Source organism: Prionailurus bengalensis, chromosome B1 (genome assembly GCF_016509475.1).
Source record: "Prionailurus bengalensis isolate Pbe53 chromosome B1, Fcat_Pben_1.1_paternal_pri, whole genome shotgun sequence".
NCBI classification, from domain to species: Eukaryota; Metazoa; Chordata; class Mammalia; order Carnivora; family Felidae; genus Prionailurus; species Prionailurus bengalensis.
In genome coordinates, this window is record NC_057344.1 from 129,398,006 (window position 1) to 129,419,340 (window position 21,335).

Consider the following 21,335-nt stretch of genomic DNA (forward strand, 5'->3'; position numbering starts at 1 on the left):
TGCTAGTTTGTGATATCTTTCTATAAAAAAATAAAAATTATAAACATTAAGTTGATAATTTCTCTTTTTAGGATGGTGAACTGAAGCAAATTTAAATTTCGTTGTAAACTGTTTTTATATCTCTTAGAACAAACTACCGCATGTGAGAACACATGCTCTTTATTTACCTCCAAAGAGACAACATTGGAGGTTAGGTGTGAGTAGATGTAATTGCCCATATCCAGTGAGTTCTGCTAGGAGCTGTAGTCAAATAGCAGACAGAGAGAAAGCATGTAAAGAATAAAGGGAGCAAAGGCAGATATTAATTTCTGATGTTTAAAGAATCGGTTACATACATTTATCTGAACAAAGACAACCTATACTTAGCTATGTTCCTCTTCTTCTTATAAAGAAAAGTGCTTTAAGTAATTAAAAATAAAACAAAGCAAAATCTAAGTCTATTTCTTTAATCAACATAAAAGACCTAGATAAGAGCAAGCTTAGACCTGTTGCTAAGACAGAAAATTCCTACCTATTGAAAGAGAACATGCCTAGGAGTGCTTTGAGGCTGGGCCAAATTTCAAACTAATCACATGCCTGCAGGTAGGACTTTGAAAGGAGACTGCTGTCTAGTCCCTGTTTGCCTCCAGTCAGCCCTCATTTGTCCCTTTTGCTCCAGCAGAAATCTTAATACTGCCATTTTTACTCTCAAAGTAGTCCTGGTCTGAATAATAAATCATAAGATCACCCTCTTTCAGATTAAAGGGTATATCCACAAAGGTGTAGATAAATATCAGTTTTGGTGATTTAAAAAAATAAAATTTAGCCATCTATTTCACATAAATTTAGAGTGAAACATTATCTCTGAAAGGATAGTTAAACTTAAATTCAGTTACTTTAATAAAGACTTTCAACTTTGATTTATATGTTGTAAAAAAGCCAGAGTTGTACATGTGAATTAATGTTTCAAGAACAGAAAATAAACAGGGAGTCCTATCTGATCTCAGATGTGGCACCCACTTTCTCACGCACAACCCAGACCAAGGGCCATGATGGGCAGTATATTCAAATTGCAAGTTTAATCTCCTGAAGTATGAATATTGACTTGTGGAGTCTACAAGTCCATATTTCAAACTTTATTACAGTGTGGCCTTATAACAAATGAGGTGGAGAGAAAGCAGGAGCAGGTAAATTTGAGACTTTCAAAGTATTCTTACTTACCCAGAATTCACAGCTATGAAGTAGTAAAGTGACCAAGGCAAGATCTGAATATATAACTGGGACATCAAATCCAGTGCTTCTGTTTAGGGTAGTATATGCTACTCTGATCACTTAAGACACAAAAATTACCAATCATCACAGTTTGTGACTGACTAAAGTCACTCAGGTTATCCTCACTGACTCTAAGTGTCTAAGCCCTTAATCTACTCTAAACCAATTAGAGAGCCTGAGATTAAGAGATGCTGGAAACCCTCCTCCCCAATGGAACACTCAATTGTCCATCTCTGGCTCTCTAACAGGTGACCAGCTTAATAAGGGCAAACAAGAGTAAGATGAGAGAGTTAAGTTCTAATAATATCACACCTAAATTGTTTTCATTAGATTAAGCATTGATACTACATGTTGTAAAAATGGGCTGAAAAGCTAAACTTTAAAGACATCCAGAGGTAAAAAGAAGACTGGCTTATTTGGATCCACTCCCTTCCACACCTCAATTCAACCAGTGTTTTCACACACACGCAAACACACTGCTTTCATATTCTGACTCCAGATCAGTCTTTGCAAACATTTCTCATCTGAAAACACAGATCCTGAACTATGAAGCAAAGTCTTCTGAGACACTAAAAGGCTGAGGCCTGAAGTCCCCAAAAGATCCCTTTCGTATGTTCTAAATGGGACCTGTGTCCCATTTCAGGTTTTGCTTCTGCCATCCTAGGAGCACAGTTTCCTTTCCTTAAGCTGATTATGTTACAGACAACATGTAACTAAAGACTATAAAATTCTATTTTTACTCTTCCATGTTTTAGTCTTCTATTTATTTACATAAGGGGATTCTATTTGTAATATGTAACTAGAATAGCAATCATGTACAAAAAAATAACCTCATATTTCATATTACCTCTTATGACCCAAGATTTTGATTTGAGATGGTTATCATATAAATTACAGCATTAGTCTCCTAGTATTAGTTCCAAGCTTTGATTTTAAAAAGTATATTCATATTAAGAAATGAGAATGAAGACATACCTTTTAAAAGGTCAGTAATATTTACAATTTGTAATTTTAAAATGATAAGCACAGGCAGGAATTAAAAATCATAAGGCTCTTGGTGTTGTAAAATTAATATTTTCTCAATACAATAGCTCAAAAATATTCTAAAGATTCATATTTTAAATAGGAAACTACATTATTAAGTACTGGATCTGAAAGAAAAGTTACAAAAGAATGACCAGAAAAACAGTTTCCTGTTTTAGATCAAAATAGGATTGATCTCCATGGAGAATGACCTTTCTTTTCTCCATTTGAGTCAAAAAGAGGGATTATTGGAAAGCTGCTGTCTGGGACATGACACTTCACAGTCATGCCAAAATAATACTGAGTTCAAACTGAACGTTTCTCTCTTCTCTGTTTCCTGTGTTGGTGAATAGCATCTGCAATGTGATCACTCAAGATAGTACTCAGGAATGGTGTTAGACTTCCTTTTACCTTCACTTCTGAAGAATGATCACACCAACGGATACATGCTCCTTAGCATCTCTCCTAAGAAAGTTGTCCTCTCCACCCCCATTTGCCAATGTGTAGCACCCCTCTTCACCAACACACACCTGCAACACTGTCAAAGTCCTCTAACTGGTTTCCATCTACCACACTATCACTAGAAAGATCTTATAACACAAAGCTAGGCATTCCTTAGCCTAAATTATTTAAAGAATTCCCACAGATCCCATAAGGATCTTCCTAACTTCTTGCCTCCTGTCTTGCCCTATCCCTCATTGTATTTTATGTTTCTCCCAAAGTACTTGCCATTTCCCTCTTTTGTCACACTATTTTATAACTCTGGCTTTGGCCACATGTATCCCTGCTAGATATTGCTTTCTCATGACAGTGGTGAACAAACTTCTTTTTTCCATGAGGGTCAGTTTATAAAATAGGATAATGTATACTAGACACATTTTTTTATTCAAAAATGAATAAAGTAATTGAGTTGCATGAGTATTTGGGGAGGGAAGAAGGTAGTTCAAATTTAATATACTTCCCTGAAGAATAGAAAACTGATGCCAAAATGGATATTACATATAACATATATTTTATATAATGGAATATTATTTAGAAAAAAGGAAATCTGCCACTTGTAACAACATGAATAACCTTGAGGGCAGTATGTTAAATGAAATAAGTCAGCAGAAAATGACAAATACTGAAGGATAACATTTATATGTGGAATCTTAAAAAGCTGAACTCAGAGAAACAGAGTAGAATGGTGGTTACCAGTAGTAGGGAATATAGGAAATAGGAAGATATTGGTCAACCTGTACAAACTTCCAGTTAAATCAATATCAAGTCCTGGGGACATGAAGTACAGCACCGTCATTATAGCTAATATAGTATTATATACTCTAAAGTTGATATAAGTAGATCTTAAATGTTTTCACCACAAAAAGAAATTGTAATTAGGTGATGCCTTGGAGGTGTTAGCTTATGCTATTTGGTGTTCATTATTTTGCAATATATGAATGTATGAAATGTATCAAATCATACCTTAAATTTACACAATGTTATATGTCAATTATATCTCAAGAAGCCAGGGGGGCGGGGGGCGAATAACCTCTGCCTTCCCCTGAGATCATGACCTGAGTCAAAACCAAGAGTCGGGACATTTAACCGTCTGAGTCACCCTGGTGGCCCTCTGCCTTCAAGGTTGTTTTGTGGAAAGATTTCTCCTCATTCCTTCCAACTTATATGGATTAAAATAAACTATTTCATTGGAAAATTCAATCAAGGGCCACACCATGAAGCTCAACTGGATGCAAGAAGTTCTTTATCTGCTTATCACTACAGTATATAAATATCTTAGTTTGTATTGGGAGTTAAGGACAGTTATTATTAAAATATCGATTAGATGGATTAGCTTCATTATCAATTACCATAAGCGGAGATTAACATCTAAATAAGATCAAGAAAAAAAAATATCTTCTTAGTAGTATTTCTAAGGATACTTTATAAAAAAATTGTTCATACTTTCTGACCCAAGGCTGAGACAGAAGGTGCTAATGCTAGTGTAAGATCAATTACAGAATATTATACATTAGCTTTATGAATTTGTATTATAAAATATTAAAAGCATGGAATATTACAAGTTATGTCTCATGGCATTAACCTGGTTGTTCTCTCTGTATACTCCTTCCCCTCTTCTCTCTCATTTGAATACTTCAGAGTACTCCATGCCCATACTAAAGGGGGAACAAAGATTCAAAGAAAAAGTCCTAAATGGTAGAGAAAGTGACTTGATTGTTGAATCCATCACAGAGAGTCCCATGCTTGAACACAGACTTCTGAATTATTCTCTGATCCACCATTTAATGATCCTGGCATACTGTTAAGTACTCTCGTATTCTCCAAAGAGCATTAGTGATGGAGCCACACTATATGGTGAATGGGGTCTAAAAGGTAAACTTCATTCCCTATCCACGGTGGAACTTCACTTAACTAGTAGATTTCTCAATGAGCAGAGACCACAGAAGACATATCAGTACTTATACATATGAAATATATATATATATACATACATATATATACACATATACATATATATATGAAATCAACATTTGTGTAACAACCACTCAACTTAGACAAAACCAACAGTACTGAAACTGCTGAACTTTCTTTTTAAATTGCACTATTGAAATGTTTCCTTATGGTATATAGGATAGCAATAGCTAGAAGCCAACATGGAGTATACAATATAGGTGCTCAGTACACATTACATATTGATAGGAATGTCAATCCAGCACATTTTTATACATAATTACCTAAAGTGTTTAAGAGGCATAGCCAAAATCTACATATTTTCTTTAAAAACATCAACATAGAGATGACACATGGAACTGAGCTAACCACAGAGGTCCTGGCTGTCAGCAGCATCACCCCTGAAAGACACTCTTTTCCCCAAAATATTCTTCATTCTGCCCCTAAACTGTTTTATTCAGCATGTTCCTCTTTACTGGCCTAGAAGCATCACTCCTCTTACAAACTCACAAACTCAGCAGCCAAAAACAAGTTCTGTCTTCAGTATCTGGGCAATATTTTCGGAAAATAAACTATTTCTTCTCAGCAAGCCTGTGCATATGAGCATTCAGGGGCTGATTTTCCAGTTTATAGATTATCTAAAACCCTTTGCTTCTTCTTCCTTGCTTTTGGCCATTTCACTGCTCATTAGCATTGCCACTGAAGGGTAGACAGGAAAAATAAAAAGAATGAATCAGAGCAGTCACTTTTGCTATTTATTAACTATTTATCAACCACAACAAGAACTCTTGAGGAGAAAGATACATGTATTGGTCAGTTTTTGAATTGTTATTTTCAATTTTTGTTGTTTGTCTCAATTACATTTACACATTTAAAAGTTGATATAATACCTTCCCAACAATACTTACTCCACTTGTAAAGGTAACTAATTTTGTTTCTTCTATGAGATAATTTTCCCTTTACTTGCTATAGTAAAACTGTCATTTCCTTTGGTGTTTTATACATCTTGAAGAAAGTACAGATTAGTAGCATGAAATGGTAATATACTAGTAGGTTCAAAAGTAAAGAAAAAAAGAAAATGTAATTTAATTTTTCCACACCCAAGAAACCAGGCTTACTGGAATGATCTGATATGTCCCATTAAATTTTAAAAGGAATGTGTTATTAATTACAGAATAATTGGATCTTAAAGCTACCTCCTCCTCTCCTTGACTTTAGAGCACAACTCCTGGGATCTACAGAAAACAAAAAGGAAAGAATAAGAGGAAAAAAGGAAAATGGAAGAAATTTTACCCTAGCATTTACTAGGTCATGATTGTATTGACTTTGTAGTCTAAAGGTATAATAAGGCAAATGATTAATGAGCAGAAAGCTGAGTTAAAGATAGTTCTATTATAAAGACCTTCTATAAGTGGTAATCTCCCTATCCCATTTATATTTTTATCTGAAATACATGTTTGTTTTATGACATTTTAAGGGCACCATGAAGACATTATTTATTGAATTATCACAATCTCCCATGCCATTGTAGAACATAGTCGTCCAATTCTGAGTCCTGAATTGCTGCTCTACTTCAGCTGCCTAATATTACAATATGATCTCAGAAGGCAGATATACTTAAAAGTTCTTAAAGGATGGTAAACAGGTCTTAGGTAAATATTTCTATCATCAACTGAGTACATAAGACATATGTACTGAGTACCTAATAGCTGCTCAATAAGCATCTGTTGAATCGAAAAAAAAGTCACGTTATGGTTTTCATGTAACCTTATAAGTATACTCTCTGCAAATGGAAGATATAGATCATGATTTCTCAGCTCAAAAATAATGAATTATAAAAAATATCCAAAACCTATCATGACTACACCACCAAGAAACAAAAAAGTAATCCCTCTCAAGCCTGTGCTTACGTTGCCACCCACACTAATGATGTGTTAAAATTTTTTACATAATGTAGTTAAGAAGAAATTTACAATGGTTTTCACAAGAACCATTTCTCCTTTGGGATATGTAAGAGTTGCTGGCATTTCTAAAAAAACAAATTCCCTAACTATTTTTCTGTCAATGACATTCATAGAAGCCACAAAGAAGAAATCAGATACTGAAGAACAAGACTATAATTACCAGTCCACTACCAACAACTTTCTTTGTTGTCAGATTGTGGAGATTATCCAAAGAAAGAATTAGTCTTCTAGATTTTAATTCAAATTAAGTTACATGCAACACAACACTAGTAATGACTCTCTTGTCCCACTTTAGCTCCAAAGATATTACCTGGCCTTTAGTTTTTAAGATAAGCCAATCTAAAATGTGCTGCTCGTGGGGCATGCCATTTTAATGATGTCAAGGTTAAGTATACTAAGCACCTTCACCAATTTTAGGTGGCCATTACAACTTAAGTTTGTACTCAAATCTGCTATAAACAATTCTCTCAAATGATTATACTTCACCACTCCAGGAAGTTATGAACTAGCAAGTTTAAAATAACTTTTGAGGTTATTTTAGTTTCATTAATTATGTTACTTGGATCCAACCATACACCGCTTCCCTTTTTTAATCAGTCATTGCTGTGCCCAAACCACAGGACTTCTATCTCCTCACTGTTCATGTATTCCATGTTTATACATCAGTTAATAGACATAACCAAGCAGAAACATCAGGTGACAATCATATTGTCTTGCTAAGAAAAATGTTTTTAGGGGCGCCTGGGTGGCGCAGTCGGTTAAGCGTCCGACTTCAGCCAGGTCACGATCTCACGGTCCGGGAGTTCGAGCCCCGCGTCAGGCTCTGGGCTGATGGCTCGGAGCCTGGAGCCTGTTTCGGATTCTGTGTCTCCCTCTCTCTCTGCCCCTCCCCCATTCATGCTCTGTCTCTCTCTGTCCCAAAAATAAATAAAAACGTTGAAAAAAAAATTTAAAAAAAAAAAAAAAAAAAAAAAAAAAAAAAGAAAAATGTTTTTATAAAGGAGCTAGAACTGGAAATTACAAAGAACACAGAAAAATACAATTCACCTGCTACTGGCATTCTTATTTTAGGACAAATATTCTTATTTTAGCTGAAAATCAGTGAAATATACATAACTTATGTGTGTGTATTAATAGGAGACTGTGAGAAACCTAAGGTTTATTTTCAGAAGGTTGAATTCTGAAGTTAGAAAATGTAGTACACTTCCTTTTCTCATTTTCACCTATGACTAAGGATCTGTTAGCTATAGTATAGTACAAATAGAAGTGAAAGTTCCATAAAAGGAAATATTTAAATGTGTCACTAAAATTCAATATCATATGAATCTCTTTCGTCTATTTAATTGCTATGAGACAATGATATGCATTGTCTTATAAAATAACTATTTATTTTTAAATTGTTCCAAAATGATTTTTTAAGTAAATCAATGTATAGTAGAATTCACTTAGAGGAAACCCATAATCAATTCAAACATATCTATTGTAAAAAAGGATTTAATAGTATTTTAATATCATTTATCATATTGATATCATAATATCAGATATATTATGTGTTCTTAAAATTAATACATTACTAACAGACTAAATGTTGATCCTATTTATACTGGTATGCCAGTACTCCTCAAGGTATATAATTCACTCATAATTTCAGGTAAAAAAAATTGTATCTAAATTTTAGTGTTAATCTAGGAAGCTAAATGAAGCAAAAATGCAGAACAACTAGTGGAGTCTGCTTGAGAGAGGACATCTAAGCTTCTTCCTCTAATTCCACTGCCACTCACCCAGTATCACTTGATCCAAGATTGCAAAACAAAATAAAAACCAACAACAAGCACAGCAAACAAAAATAAATAATAAATAAATAAATAAATAAATAAATATACGAGTTCTATTCAAACACTTGCTATCCAAACTCAAACATCAAATAGGTTTGAATAAAGAAATACATTTTAAATTCAATCCTAAAACTGAAATTTTTCTTGTAATTAAAACTTTAAAAAATTACCATACCTATCCCAACCCCCACCTTTATTTAAAGACAAAGCCCACATTTTCCCTCATATTCCCACCCCCACAGCTCCCTTGTTCTCCCTTACAGAAAAACTGAGAGTTCTTCAAGTCCCATTATCTTCAAATCCTCCCCAATCAGTATCTTGTCAATTCTAGTTGACTGAAAGCACTTTTGTCAAAGTCATGTTTATCCTCAACAATTCCAAACCCAGAAGTCAAGTCATAATTTTCATCTACAGAATCTGACATAGTTTCTCATTTCCTGCTTCAAAGACCTTCCTCACTTAGCTTCCATAACACCACGCAGTCCTACGTTTTCTTTCCAACTCATAGGCCACTCATCTTTCTCTTTTCCTGGATCCTCTTCCTCTCCCTGACCTGTACATATTAGAATGGCCTACAGCATAGTCTTGGAGTTCTCTCTACACAATTATTTCTTAAGCGAGATACCCCTTCCGATAGCTCTAAAGACCATGTCTAAAATGATGAATTCCAAATGTACAGCTCAAATCCCTAACTCCCTCCTAAATTTCAAACTCATGTAAATAAATGCCAACTGAATTAAATTCTGTAATTTGATGTCTAATAGGAATATCAAATTTAATAAATGCAAATTTTCATTTCTATCTAAACTTAGTAATTGTCCCATGTACCCAATTTCAGTTATCATATTTTTAGTAACACATTTCACCCACTTTTTCAAGTAAAATAGCCTCTTTACTCCCTCTAGATTTCTCTCAGCTAAGCAATCCACTAGAAAATCCTATTCTTCTATTTTCAAAATATCCACAATATGACAATTATTCACCTACTCCAGCTCCCAACTTAGTCCAATTCACTATCATCAAACTAATTTTCATACTTGTACTCCAACCAGTCTACCCAGAGAAGATTTTCTTACTACGATATAAATCATTTCATATCACATGTTTTGTCTCAATCCTCCAGTAGGCTCCCTAGATACCTGGAAGATCTAAATATCTTACTATAACCTATAAAGGTTGCCTCTCAGACCTATTCCTTCCACTTCCTGCTTTGCTCATTAATAAACTCCATACTTGTACCACATTGACTTTCAAGATGTTCCTTAAACAAATTAAGCAGATTCCTTACTGCCTAGTTTTATGGCCCCTGCCTTTGCTGTGCCCTCTGCCTGAAATCCTTTTTCATCAGATATCCATATGGCTCACTTCCTTTCTTTGAGTCACGTCTTGGCTCCAATGATCACCTCCTTAGAAAGGACTTACCAAACTACCCTATGCAAAATAGCAACTGCCATTCCCTCATTTTTCTTCACACAATTTACCACTACTTGAAGTTCTAACATATAGTTTCTAGTTTATCTGGTTTTTGCCTCCCCCAAGAGAATCTAAATTCCTTAAATACAAAGACATAGCTTATTTATTCAGTATTCTAATTCCACAGCCTAAAACAGTACTTCATAGAGAAGAGGTTCAGAATAAATGTTTGCTGAATGAAAGAACATTCTCCCAATTAGCACACATGCATGTTGGTCGTAATGCCTACCTTACCATGTACTTTTAGGAGTACTAACTTCTAGAAAGATAATGATTTTGACACTGACGTAAATGCCTTATTTAAGGTGACTGAGAAAAATCAGGTACTTAGGCCAATAAAATAACTTATTTTTAAAATAGTACTTCGAATTATTTGGGGGTAAAGAAAAAAAGTATAAATATTGTTATTTTAAAAAAATTATATTTATTTATTTTGGGGAGACAGATAGACTACAAGCAGGGGAGGGGCAGAGAGAGACAGAGATACAGAATCTGAAGGAGGCTCCAGGCTGTCAGCACAGAGCCCAACGTGGGGCTTGAACCCACGAAGCACGGGATGATGACCTGGGCTGAAGCGAGACACTTAACCAACTGAGCCACCCAGGCACCCCTAAAAATTGTTATTTTAATACAGGCAATTACCCAATCTTTTGTTATGAATGAAAATATTTGTTGGTAAGGAACTTGACTACAGAGTGATCTAAAATTTTTTAACACACACAGGCAGGCCTTTTGATACTAAGCTGCTTGTGCTTGCCTCTGGGCTTCCCTCTGTTCATTCAAAGAAGCTTTCAGTGGATGAACCCAGCCCCAGCTTCACCCTATAACCACCTGGTGGATAACAATAGGTTAAAGCCAGAACACCTGGAGCAGGAATCCAAAATTATGAAGAACGCTGAAGAAACATTTGTTATTTCTTTAAACTCTACATTTTCTAGTGATACCAAGCATATGCTAATATTCCTGGTGTGCTTTGAGGTGGTAAATTATAAATGCTTTTGTAGTCTATGCTGGTTCGAACATAACACTACTCATTCCTCCAGTCAGCCTTAAGAAGCACTAGCATTGTTTGTGCTCTGAGTAGCACTGAATGAAACACCTTAAGATTTTGCCTCTTAAAATTCAGCAGCACTGAATGAAACACCTTAGTACCAACACTGGACAAAACAAGAACTCTAAAACAAAAAACTAACAAATCCAGTTCTCTCAATCTGATACCAGAGTTAACTAGAATATCTGATGAATAAATATACATAATTCTTGTTCATATCAAAAAAATCATTTTAGGGATTCTTAATTTGAATGATTAAGATTTTATGCTCCATTTATTTTCCCTCGTATTTTCTTCTTTTAAATTCACTCTGAACCTAGCTGTTAAGGACAGCTATGTGAACCCTGGTTGACTAGATCTCTTCTCCCACTTCCTCAATATATGAATCTGTCATTTTACTTCACATAATTTTAGAGCTTAAATGCTAAATCTTGTTTTAGCATTGATAAAAATGAAGACTGAAGAAAGTAATTTTCCAATTTTGCTCAATTAGCTATTGATAAAATTAGTACTGAGTCCCAAACCCTTGACATTTTAATCCAGAACATTTTTAGTAAGTCTTAACATCCCCCCCCCGTGTATTTCATTCATCTGAAATGTGTCCATACCCAAATGCTAAAATTCACCAGTTTAAATGAACTGAATCCACAAATGTCCACTTAATAGTCGACTCCAAAATTACTTTAGTATTTCCCTTATTCTTTAGATATCCATCTGATCACTTGATTTTATTCTAAGTTCCTCATAATACGCCATTCCAACTAGTTTATTAATTAATATTTGCACAAGGCAAGGTCTAAAACAATATGACCTAATCGTTCATTCATTTAACATAGTACTGCATTCTCTATGTGATTTTGCCAATATTAAAACTAATTTATACAATTAAAGGTGACCTAAGTTTCATTCTCCATTAGTCTTGTAGTGGGGTTGCTATAAGGAAGATTTTGCCTCTTAAAAAAAAAAACTAAATAAACAGAAAAATTAACAAGTGATCATAGACACTGGTTATAAAAATATAAATTACCACACAAACTCAATTGGACTGGGTAATGGTGGTAATATTATGTGTGTGGAAGAGGCTGATACATTCCATAAAACTTAATACTCACCAGGCCAAAATTACCTGAAAACATATATGATCATGCACAAAACACAATGGATGACGTTGTTTTAAAAATATAATATCTATATTTGGTTTGTGTCTGTGTATATGTTTTTTTTCATAGCTCTGTGTATGCATGTTTCGTGTTACAAACATCAATTGGTTTGGGACCCCAAAAGATCCATGAATAAACAGAACCACCACAGTTGAGAAATTATTTAACAAACTTCATTCACTAATCAGTTTATACCAGTAGTAATAAGCACTATTGTATCCTTCTTGGTGTCTGAGATTTTTCACAGAGAATACATACTAATTAAAGAATATATTTCTGTTGTATCTTAAATTGGTGAAAAATTTACATGATTAGGTTAGGAGATCTAATTTATCTTGAAAACAGAGGGTGCTGATATGTCCTAGAACTAAAGTCTTACAAGAATAAGAGACAGGGATAATATTTCCTACTCTGGTTTGAAAATAAAAACCACCTGTATCTTATAGCATCATAAACGTCTTTGAATGGCATTTTTTTCTGCAAATTAAAAAAAAAAATATTTCATGTGATTTTCAAGTAGGACTACAAAGGAACAGCTCAGAATGCAGTGACACCTAATGGCAAAGCTATCTTTATAGGCCATAAATGTATTTTCTAATAAACATTATATTTGCAGTAAAACTGTCTAAGTATTGCTACTCACCAATATGCTGCCTATAATCTGAAATATCATGAAGATCCAAAAGCATAAAAGTATGCCAAATACTTTAATTTTTAATAATAAAATAACATATGCAAGTAGAAGAAGGAAAAAAAAAAAGCTTCCAGATTAGAAAGTCTGGTTTTAATGTTACAAAACCCTTTGAGATAAAATTACAATGTGATAAATTTAGCCTTAGAAATTAGAATTAAATATAATGCATCTTCCATTACTCCTAACAGTCTCAATTGGTTGCTACTGTTTAATAAGTCAAAAGTTAATCATCTTGATTTTTATTCATATTTGAATTAAAATTTATAGGAGATATTTATTGGGTGTACCCTTCACTTGGAGTAGAAAGCAAAGGTCCTTAGTGTAATGGCTTATTAGTCATGTCATAGTTGATACTGTTGATTAACAACATTGTCTAACTTAATGCACATCTGAATTATGCGTCAAATAACTGTATTAATGATACAGAAAAGAGTAACAGTAAAGTATACCCTTATTTTAAATTCAGAAACTACTTGTTCACACATTCTAGAAATGTATACTATATGTTATCCATAACTTAGGGAGAAAACAACTACTGTAAATCATAAAGGGATAATTTAAATTTTGAGATATCTCTATACAGCACAAAGAGCCCTTGGTGACTCCTGGGGGTTATTATACCCAATGCAAATTATGTAAAGAGGTTGAAAAAACAACATTTTGGTAGAAGACACAGTACATTTTCTGGAAATACTGTTACATTCCATATTTGATATAATAGTCCTCACTGCAGAAATCATGAAAACTGTTGCTTTAAATCTGCTATTATTGTTTTTAATGTGGTGACATTTTATTCAGCCATCAGTTTTATACTTTAATTTGAAGTTTCTTGTGATGAAATTATTTTGTGAATTGTCTTAGGCTTCTCAAACATATCAAAGTTAATGATTATGATATCAGAGGATAAAGTATCATTCACTTATAAGAAAAACATAAATAAATGGTTTGTTTCTATTCCCTGTTGGCGTAAGGTATTTTACTATGACTGATAACAACAAAAACCTGTGAGTGATTTTGGTAACATATGACTAAGTACATTATTTGAGCGCATCCTTGTAGAGATATATAACTTAGGAGAGCTCATTTCAATCAGTTCTGTGAGCACAGGAACCAGATAAAGAAATGAGCATACATTAAACTGTTAAAACATGAGATCCTCCATATTAGATTTGAAGCAAAACACAAACTGTGCAGTTGACTGGAAATGCCACCTAATCCCTGCTTAATTAAAGCAGTGCTCTACACTCCTGTTGTGTTTAGGGAGTAAAGAGTGTGGAACGACTGATGTATGAAGAAAATAGCAGTCAGCGTGGCTAATCTCAAAGACTTTCGAGCTTTCTAGCTACATAAATCAGAGCGACTTTTGAATAGCCTCATAAAACACAGTATCATTGCCATTCCACTCACGATTTTTTGGTTCTTCCTACAGCATGCAGATCATTAGGAAACTTCTAAGCAATCAAGTAATGTGGGTCTGATGAAATTACTCAATCAATGCACAGGCTCAAAGCAAAAGCATAATTCAAAATTGCAGTTTTTATATGTCAAAAGACCTTTCTTTTGGGGGGGGGCAAAGAATATCACAATTGAGGTGATTCATTTCTAAATACTGTATGTGAATGTGCTCTACACAAATGTATGTAATTATCAAATTATCTTTAAAATGTACTTTAACAGAAACTCAAAGTAATTATGTATGATATTAGTGCATTTTCTACTGAAAAAAACACACTGCCAGTTCAACGACTGGAATTTAACATTATGATATATTTCATCATTGTAGTGAACTCATGAGTTTAATAAAACATATTAGAGTTCAAAATATGTAATCAACTTTTAAAAACTACCTGCATGAAATGAAAACAAGCAGAAAGAAGGAAGAGAGTTTTCATACATAGAATTCTGTTCAATACCAAAAGGATTCAATATTTGAAGAACCTATTAGAACAGTGTCTTTTTTTTTTTTTTAATCTTTCCAGCTTGCCTGGACTATATACTGCAGCTGCTTTCTACTTGAACACACCACACGAGGCCAGGAAAACCTCTCATTTCTGCATATCTCCTTATGACTTGCGAGTTGAAATATTCACCTTCCCTTTAGTTTCCTCACTTTCATCCCTTAAATCCTAAAATAATAAATTGCTATAAGCATATTTCTCCCATTAAACATTTAAATGAAGGCAATCACCTCCTAAAGATAATTAATTCTCTTTTCCAATCAACCAGGTAAACTGAGCCAATGAATGTTAATTGATGGCTTAATACTTTAATAGGGGCATTCAGTTTTGAATTTATTACACTTTGGCTGGGATGGGGGTTGAAGTGGGAGAGGCTTTTAACCTCTAACATGCACACAAATTATTCTTGGTCATTTTTTTAAATTTGGGAAATAACATTATCAGTATATTATAAAAGATATTTGAAACAATTATCAGTTTGCTAGCTTCATGGCAATACTAGGTACCCTATAAAAGAAGCGAATCCTCTTGCCTAATGTACTAATTGCATTCAAGTCAAATTGTCTGATAAGTATTCCTTTTAGTAGGATATACAGAGTTCATGCATACAACCAGCTGTCCAAGGAAATCTGTAATTTGTACACAGTTACCTTTTTTTTTTTTTTTTTTTTTGGTCAGGTTATAAACAAGCCATGTCACATTGACAGACAACAGAATGCCAAGGAAAAAATACAACAGTTGTGTTCAATTTAGAAACAAATGATCAGACTGTATTGCAAAATATATTCATCTGGTAAAAGACAGCAAGGGCTGTAGGTGTTTGCAAATAACATATTTATCCTGTAGTCCACAGAATAAGCAATAAAATAAGCATTTATCCACAAGACCTCTCTCCTGAGCGATGAGGAGCATAAGACAGAAACCTCGAATCATAAAATGAATGTAAAGGTACCGTGGTAATATATATCTGCATCCTGCTCCACTCATTTACAGTTGCACATAAATGTATGTCATTTCTTTAAGAGGAGCACAGTTCATTTCTGAATTCTGTCAGAACATTACTGAACCCCTCAATAAGACGGTAATTTCTCCCTGAAAAGTTCTGAACCCACGGGTCCTGTTAGCCCCCGGGCAAAACGTGATCTAGCAGTCAAGCTATCTAGTGCTTAATTTACTTAATGCATAAGCGGCAGGTATTGTGAATCCTGACCTCATTACCCCTTGCACAGAGACCTATATGTTTCTATTGATATAAATGACAGAGAATGGCAGACATGTTTACAGACACAGCCTCTGAGACCAAGAGAGGGAGTCCCCTGGAGCTGAGGGGCTGGCTGCTGTGGAGGCATACACCAGACAGAAGCCCTTCGCCTGGGCAGGCACCACAGCCACCTGAAGCAGACTCCCCTTCCAGGACTCTGTGTGTGTGTGTGTGTGTGTGTGTGTGCGTGTGCGTGTTGAGCAGGGGAGGGGAGCAGGGGGACGAAAAGGGGAGACGCTGCGACCCATCTGTCGCTTCAATTTGAAGAACATAAAGCCGTGTGGACAGATAAAAGTCCTGTGCCCAGAAAAATTCCCCAAGAGGGGTGTCTCTCCTTCCCAGTAAATGAACCTCGCTGGCCCGCGGACGCGAATTTCCGAAAAGGAAATCGTCGCATTAACGCAGAAAAGGCTGCCGGAGCCCGACTCCACTCGGCTCTCACGGATTAGCAAGTGAGAAGAGTTGGAGCCTGAAGCCGCGAGCGCTGTGCATGATAATGACGCGCGGCCCCCGCCCGCCCCCGCCCGCGCCCGCCGCGGCCAGTCCCGGCCCGTCTGGTTGCCAATAGGTGGGGCCACGAGCCTCTCCGAGCCGGCTCGGCGCTCTCCTTGGAGTCTGGCCGCCCGGCCGTAGCCCAGACGCCTTTGCTCTCGGCCTTGCGCGGCAACTCGGAGTTGACCGCGAGACGAGCGAGGCAGGTGCCCGCGAGGCAGCCCACGAGGGCGGCCCGCGCGCCCGGCGCTGCTCGTGCGCCCCGAGGCGGTCTCGCCGCCTCGCCAGGCCGGGGGAGTGTGCGCGAAGCGGCGAGGCGCGCGGCTCCCCGTCCTCGGCCACACCGCCGCCGGCCCCTCCCGCCACCGTCGCGGCGACTCTGCGCGTGTACCGCAAAGCCAAGAGGACGGGAAGAGGAAAAGGAGGCTGGGGGCGCAGCCGGCACCCCGTCCCCATCGCACAACGCTGCGGCTAACGCGGCCCGCTCACGTTGCAAAACCACCTGTTCGATCCGAAGGGCGCTCCCCCCACCCTCACCCCAGTTTTCGCCTCACAGGTGACACCTCTTCTTTCCCCTAAAGATACATATATATATATATATTTTTTTTTTTAATGGAGCAACTGTACATCCGGGAAAGAATATGGAAGGTAGAGTCGATTAAACTTCCTTTCTCCACACACTTAGAACACCCCCCGCCCCGCACTTCCCGACACACACGCACAACTGAGGTAAACTCGAGACCCCCACGCATCCAGCCCCGCACTTCCACGATTCACCGTGAAACAACGGCCCAAGTCAAGGTTCGAACAGCCACATCCTGCCAGAAAACTGAACAAGTGTGAGGGAAGGTTAGCGGGAAGGGGCAATAAACCGAAGCCAGCGCCGGTAAGCCACGCTTAAGGGCGGAGAGGGGGAGGCAAAGGGAAACATTTGCTAACCCCAACGTTAAAAGTACCCACAGGCAACACCTGCCCTTTCTTACCGATGTGAATGATTGAATCCGCATTCGCCGAGTCCCAGGTTCGAGACCACCAGGCGGACAAAACCAAGAGCAAGGGGAAAACTTCCATCTCCTCCTATGCTGAATCGCTTTCAGGATGGATTTTCTTTCAATCTATTTTTTAAACCAGTCCGGAGAGTTTGAGGTCACGACAGAGTTTAGCGCAGCTTTTTTTTTTTTTTCCTAAATTCCTATGCCAGAGCAAAGCCTTTAATCGTCGCTGATGAAGGCAGAGCGAATAAGAGAAAGAGCCCCAGCCTGAGGAAACCTCCTTCGCAAAGCCGTGTCACTTGGAGGGGAATTTTGGCATCGCCAGAGTTGTTTGCAGTTTGGCTTTTAAAAAATGTATCCAGCCTCGGCTGCTCTCGGGCAGGGGGAGAGGCTGGAGCTCAGACCATCCCCATCGCGGCGCCGGGGCCGCGGGTCTCCAGTCCCAGCTCCGCCGCAACTTCCAACAGACCCCCCCCCGCCCCCACCTACGCCGGATGTTCCCCTCCCCCCTCCCCCAATCAAAAAAAAAAAAAAAAAAAAAAGCGCGCCCCCCCCGCCCCCGCCCCAACGGCCCGCAGAGAATCTCTGGTCTTCGTTGCCAAAATAAAATGTAAGTGGAAAGGAAAGATTAGGAGATTCCAAGCGGAGCAGCCAGATTCCAACGGGGAAGGGGAAAAAAGCCCTCTCCAAGAGGGGTAGTAAAAGTGAACTTCAAGGTAATGCAGATAGTAATGCAGAGAAAATTCCTTTTCTGCGCGAGGCGGGGAGCAGAGCTCGGTGAGGCGGGCCCGGGGAGCCGTTCGCTCGGGCGCGGTGGCGGGGGAGTTGCGCCGGGCGCGAGCAGCGGGGCCGGGCCGGCGGAGGGAAGCCTGCAGGCTGCAGGATGCTTTTGGAGCGGTTCGCCCGGCGGGATGCAGAAAGCGAGCAAGGAGCGAGCCTGGCAGCTTCGGCACTAGCCCCACGTTGCCTAGAAATGGATCACCTAGGAGAACGAGCGAGCCCGCGAGAGAGCGGTGCTGTCAGGCGGAGAGAGGGGGAACCGAGAGAGGAAGAGCTTCTCTCTAATAACCACCTCCTCCCCCTATCTGCAATACAAGGGAGAAACAAAATAGTGCTCTCATTTCCCTTGGAATCTTCAACTGGGACTGAGAAAAAGGCAGGACTCCAAGAGGAAAAACGTTGAAGCTCTTTTGTTTTTTTCCTTTTTTTTTTTTTTTTTTGTTTTGTTTTACGAGGTTAAAGACAACCTGAAAAAGCCACCCCACTTATTTAACCTTGCTATTGCTATTCTCCAACAGGTATCAGACTTTTTCTAGTCTTTGCCTGGAATTAGTCACATCGGATAAAAACAAATTAGGGACACCTGGTCACTAAGGGAAAGGAGACCTAGAAAGCCTTTAATGAGATTTCAATTATAAAGTTATAAAAAGGAGAGGACGTGCTAATTATTTTTTATACAGTGATTTTTCCCCCTCTCTCTCCAGAGTATTTCTAAGCAATCAGGATAGAGAAAGGATAAAAAAGAAATTGAAATTAAAAAATATAATAATTAAAATACATGCTTCAGTGAAACATTTGATCCAAATATTACATTGAGTAGCTCTGACAACGGACCTATGTATATAAATTCAGAATGAGGAAGTTGGTTGCTTCTCCATGAAAAGAGCTGAAAAAGTACTGAATGACAGCCTCCCAGTCCCAGAATGAAAGACTTTTCTGCATGCTTATTCCTTGAAATAAATTCCTGACAATTGTGACTTCCTTTCTTGTAATGATTATCTTATATGCAGTCAGACCTCACTGTAGACTGGAGGTTGGTTGATGCAAACAAATAACTGCTTGAGGCCAGATATTAACAGGCCTGATATTATTTCCATTATAATTGCAATCCTTTGGAAATGTTGCTCTTTGGGATGTGTGGATGTCCAACTCCTTAAAGTCTTTCAGAGCCCTCTCTTACCTGCATATTTGGCAAACCTCTTTTCTTTCTTTCTTTCTTTCTTTCTTTCTTTCTTTCTTTCTTTCTTTCTTTCTTTCTTTCTTTCTTTCTTTCATTTATTTTGAGAGAGAGGAGAGCATGACTGGGTAAGGGGCAATGAGCAGAGAGAGGGAGACACTGAGCCACCCAGACGCCCAAACCTCTTTTGAGACTTTCCAGCCTGGTGAATTGGCCTAGTATTTCTCCAAACACAATTGTACGTTCTCACCTCTCCAAAACGCCTTCTTGCATTCATCTTGTGTACTTTTTCCCTGAGCATTCAAGAAAATGTGCTGCCATATTGTTACTTAGGTCAGTAATTTTTTTGGAAGATATTTATTCATCCTCCCAACCACTCCCCTCTCCTACTTCAAGGCTTAGTTCAAATTTTGCCCATGAAGTCATGTCCAGCCCTTTAATATGGAATAAATCCATCCTTCTCATAGCACACTCTACCTTTATATGAGTTAGATAGGACTACTTCTGAATTACATCATCAATGCCCTGAGAATAGGGATCATAGCTTATTCATGTTTTATTCACTGCAGCATTTTACACAGAGCCCCTTTGTTGACTTAGATATCATCACTTCCCTCTGAATCTGGTACAAATCAGTGCTTCCAAGAAGCCATCACTGATTAATTTGTCTCAATTTTGATCATTCCTTTAACTTTATTTTTCCTATTAGTACACATGTTCTCAACATTTATTGTGTTAATATTATTGATACCATTTTCCTTTTTAAAGGTTCTGTTGTGATTTCATGGATCATAGTTACTCGTTACAGATAATGAAGTTTTTGAATAAATAGACCTATTTCTCCATAGCTTGCTATTATATTATTCTCAAGGGTATTTAAAAATTGATGAGTCACTATGTGCTCTATGAAGAAAAAAAATGTGAAATAACCATTAACATGGAAAGGACAGGTTAGTATCTTAGAATAAAAGAACAAGGAGGAACTTCAAAACATTAACTGACTCAGTCCTGTCATAAATGTCATTCCTGGAGATAACTGAATACAGTCAATTCATATTATCTTCTGTCTTGGAAATCCATTCTAGGGTATCATGAGCCAAACGTTGTCATTATTCCCAAATCCTTCCATTTATTGGTTTTTAAAGGCAACTTTACTTTGGAATAACCTGGAAAGCTTTTCAAAAAGGTACTTCAGGCTAATTTAATCAGAATCTCTGGGGTTTGGGGCCCGACCAATATGTTTTAAACCCTCTGACTAGGACTCTAATGGGTAGCCATACTTCAGCACTATTACCGTACTCAAACATTTCAGAGTCTGAGTGATGCATCACAAAAACCATAAAGTCATCAAAATGCCCATTCCTGACATTCAGAAGAGATAATAGTACCATGAGATGCAGCTTTCCAAAAGTGACACAAAGTTAATGCAGAGTTTAAGCATAGCAGTGGCTTACAGATTTTAAATTTAAGAATATCGATTTTTTGACTGTCAATATAATTTCTGTTTGCAATGAATCCTAAAGTGGTTTTTGTATGAAATATGAGTTTGAAGGCATTTTTTTAATTACATGTTAACCATATTTCCTACTATTTTAGAAAATTTCATATTGTGATATAATTAGAGGTATACAAATTTAGTTTACTTAGCTGGATACAAAGTCCTTTATTATGTAAGTTAGATGTTACATTCAAGAGGGGGAAAAATAAGAAATTCAGGACTTGCAATTCCATTTGGGCTTTTTTTACGAAGACTATCTATTAGTCTAATTAAAG

At 37.3% G+C, this 21,335-nt stretch overlaps 1 protein-coding gene across 1 annotated transcript in view; it reads right to left on the reverse strand.

Annotated features, from left to right (window-relative positions):
- Positions 1-18,074, reverse strand: part of GRID2 (glutamate ionotropic receptor delta type subunit 2) — a 1,450,102-nt gene extending 1,432,028 nt beyond the window's left edge. The window contains exon 1 of the mRNA XM_043572183.1: positions 17,597-18,074. Within this exon, the coding sequence (XP_043428118.1) occupies positions 17,597-17,684 (88 nt within the window). The 5' untranslated portion in view covers positions 17,685-18,074. The remainder of the gene's footprint in view (positions 1-17,596) is intronic.
- Between the last annotated feature and the right edge of the window lie 3,261 nt (positions 18,075-21,335).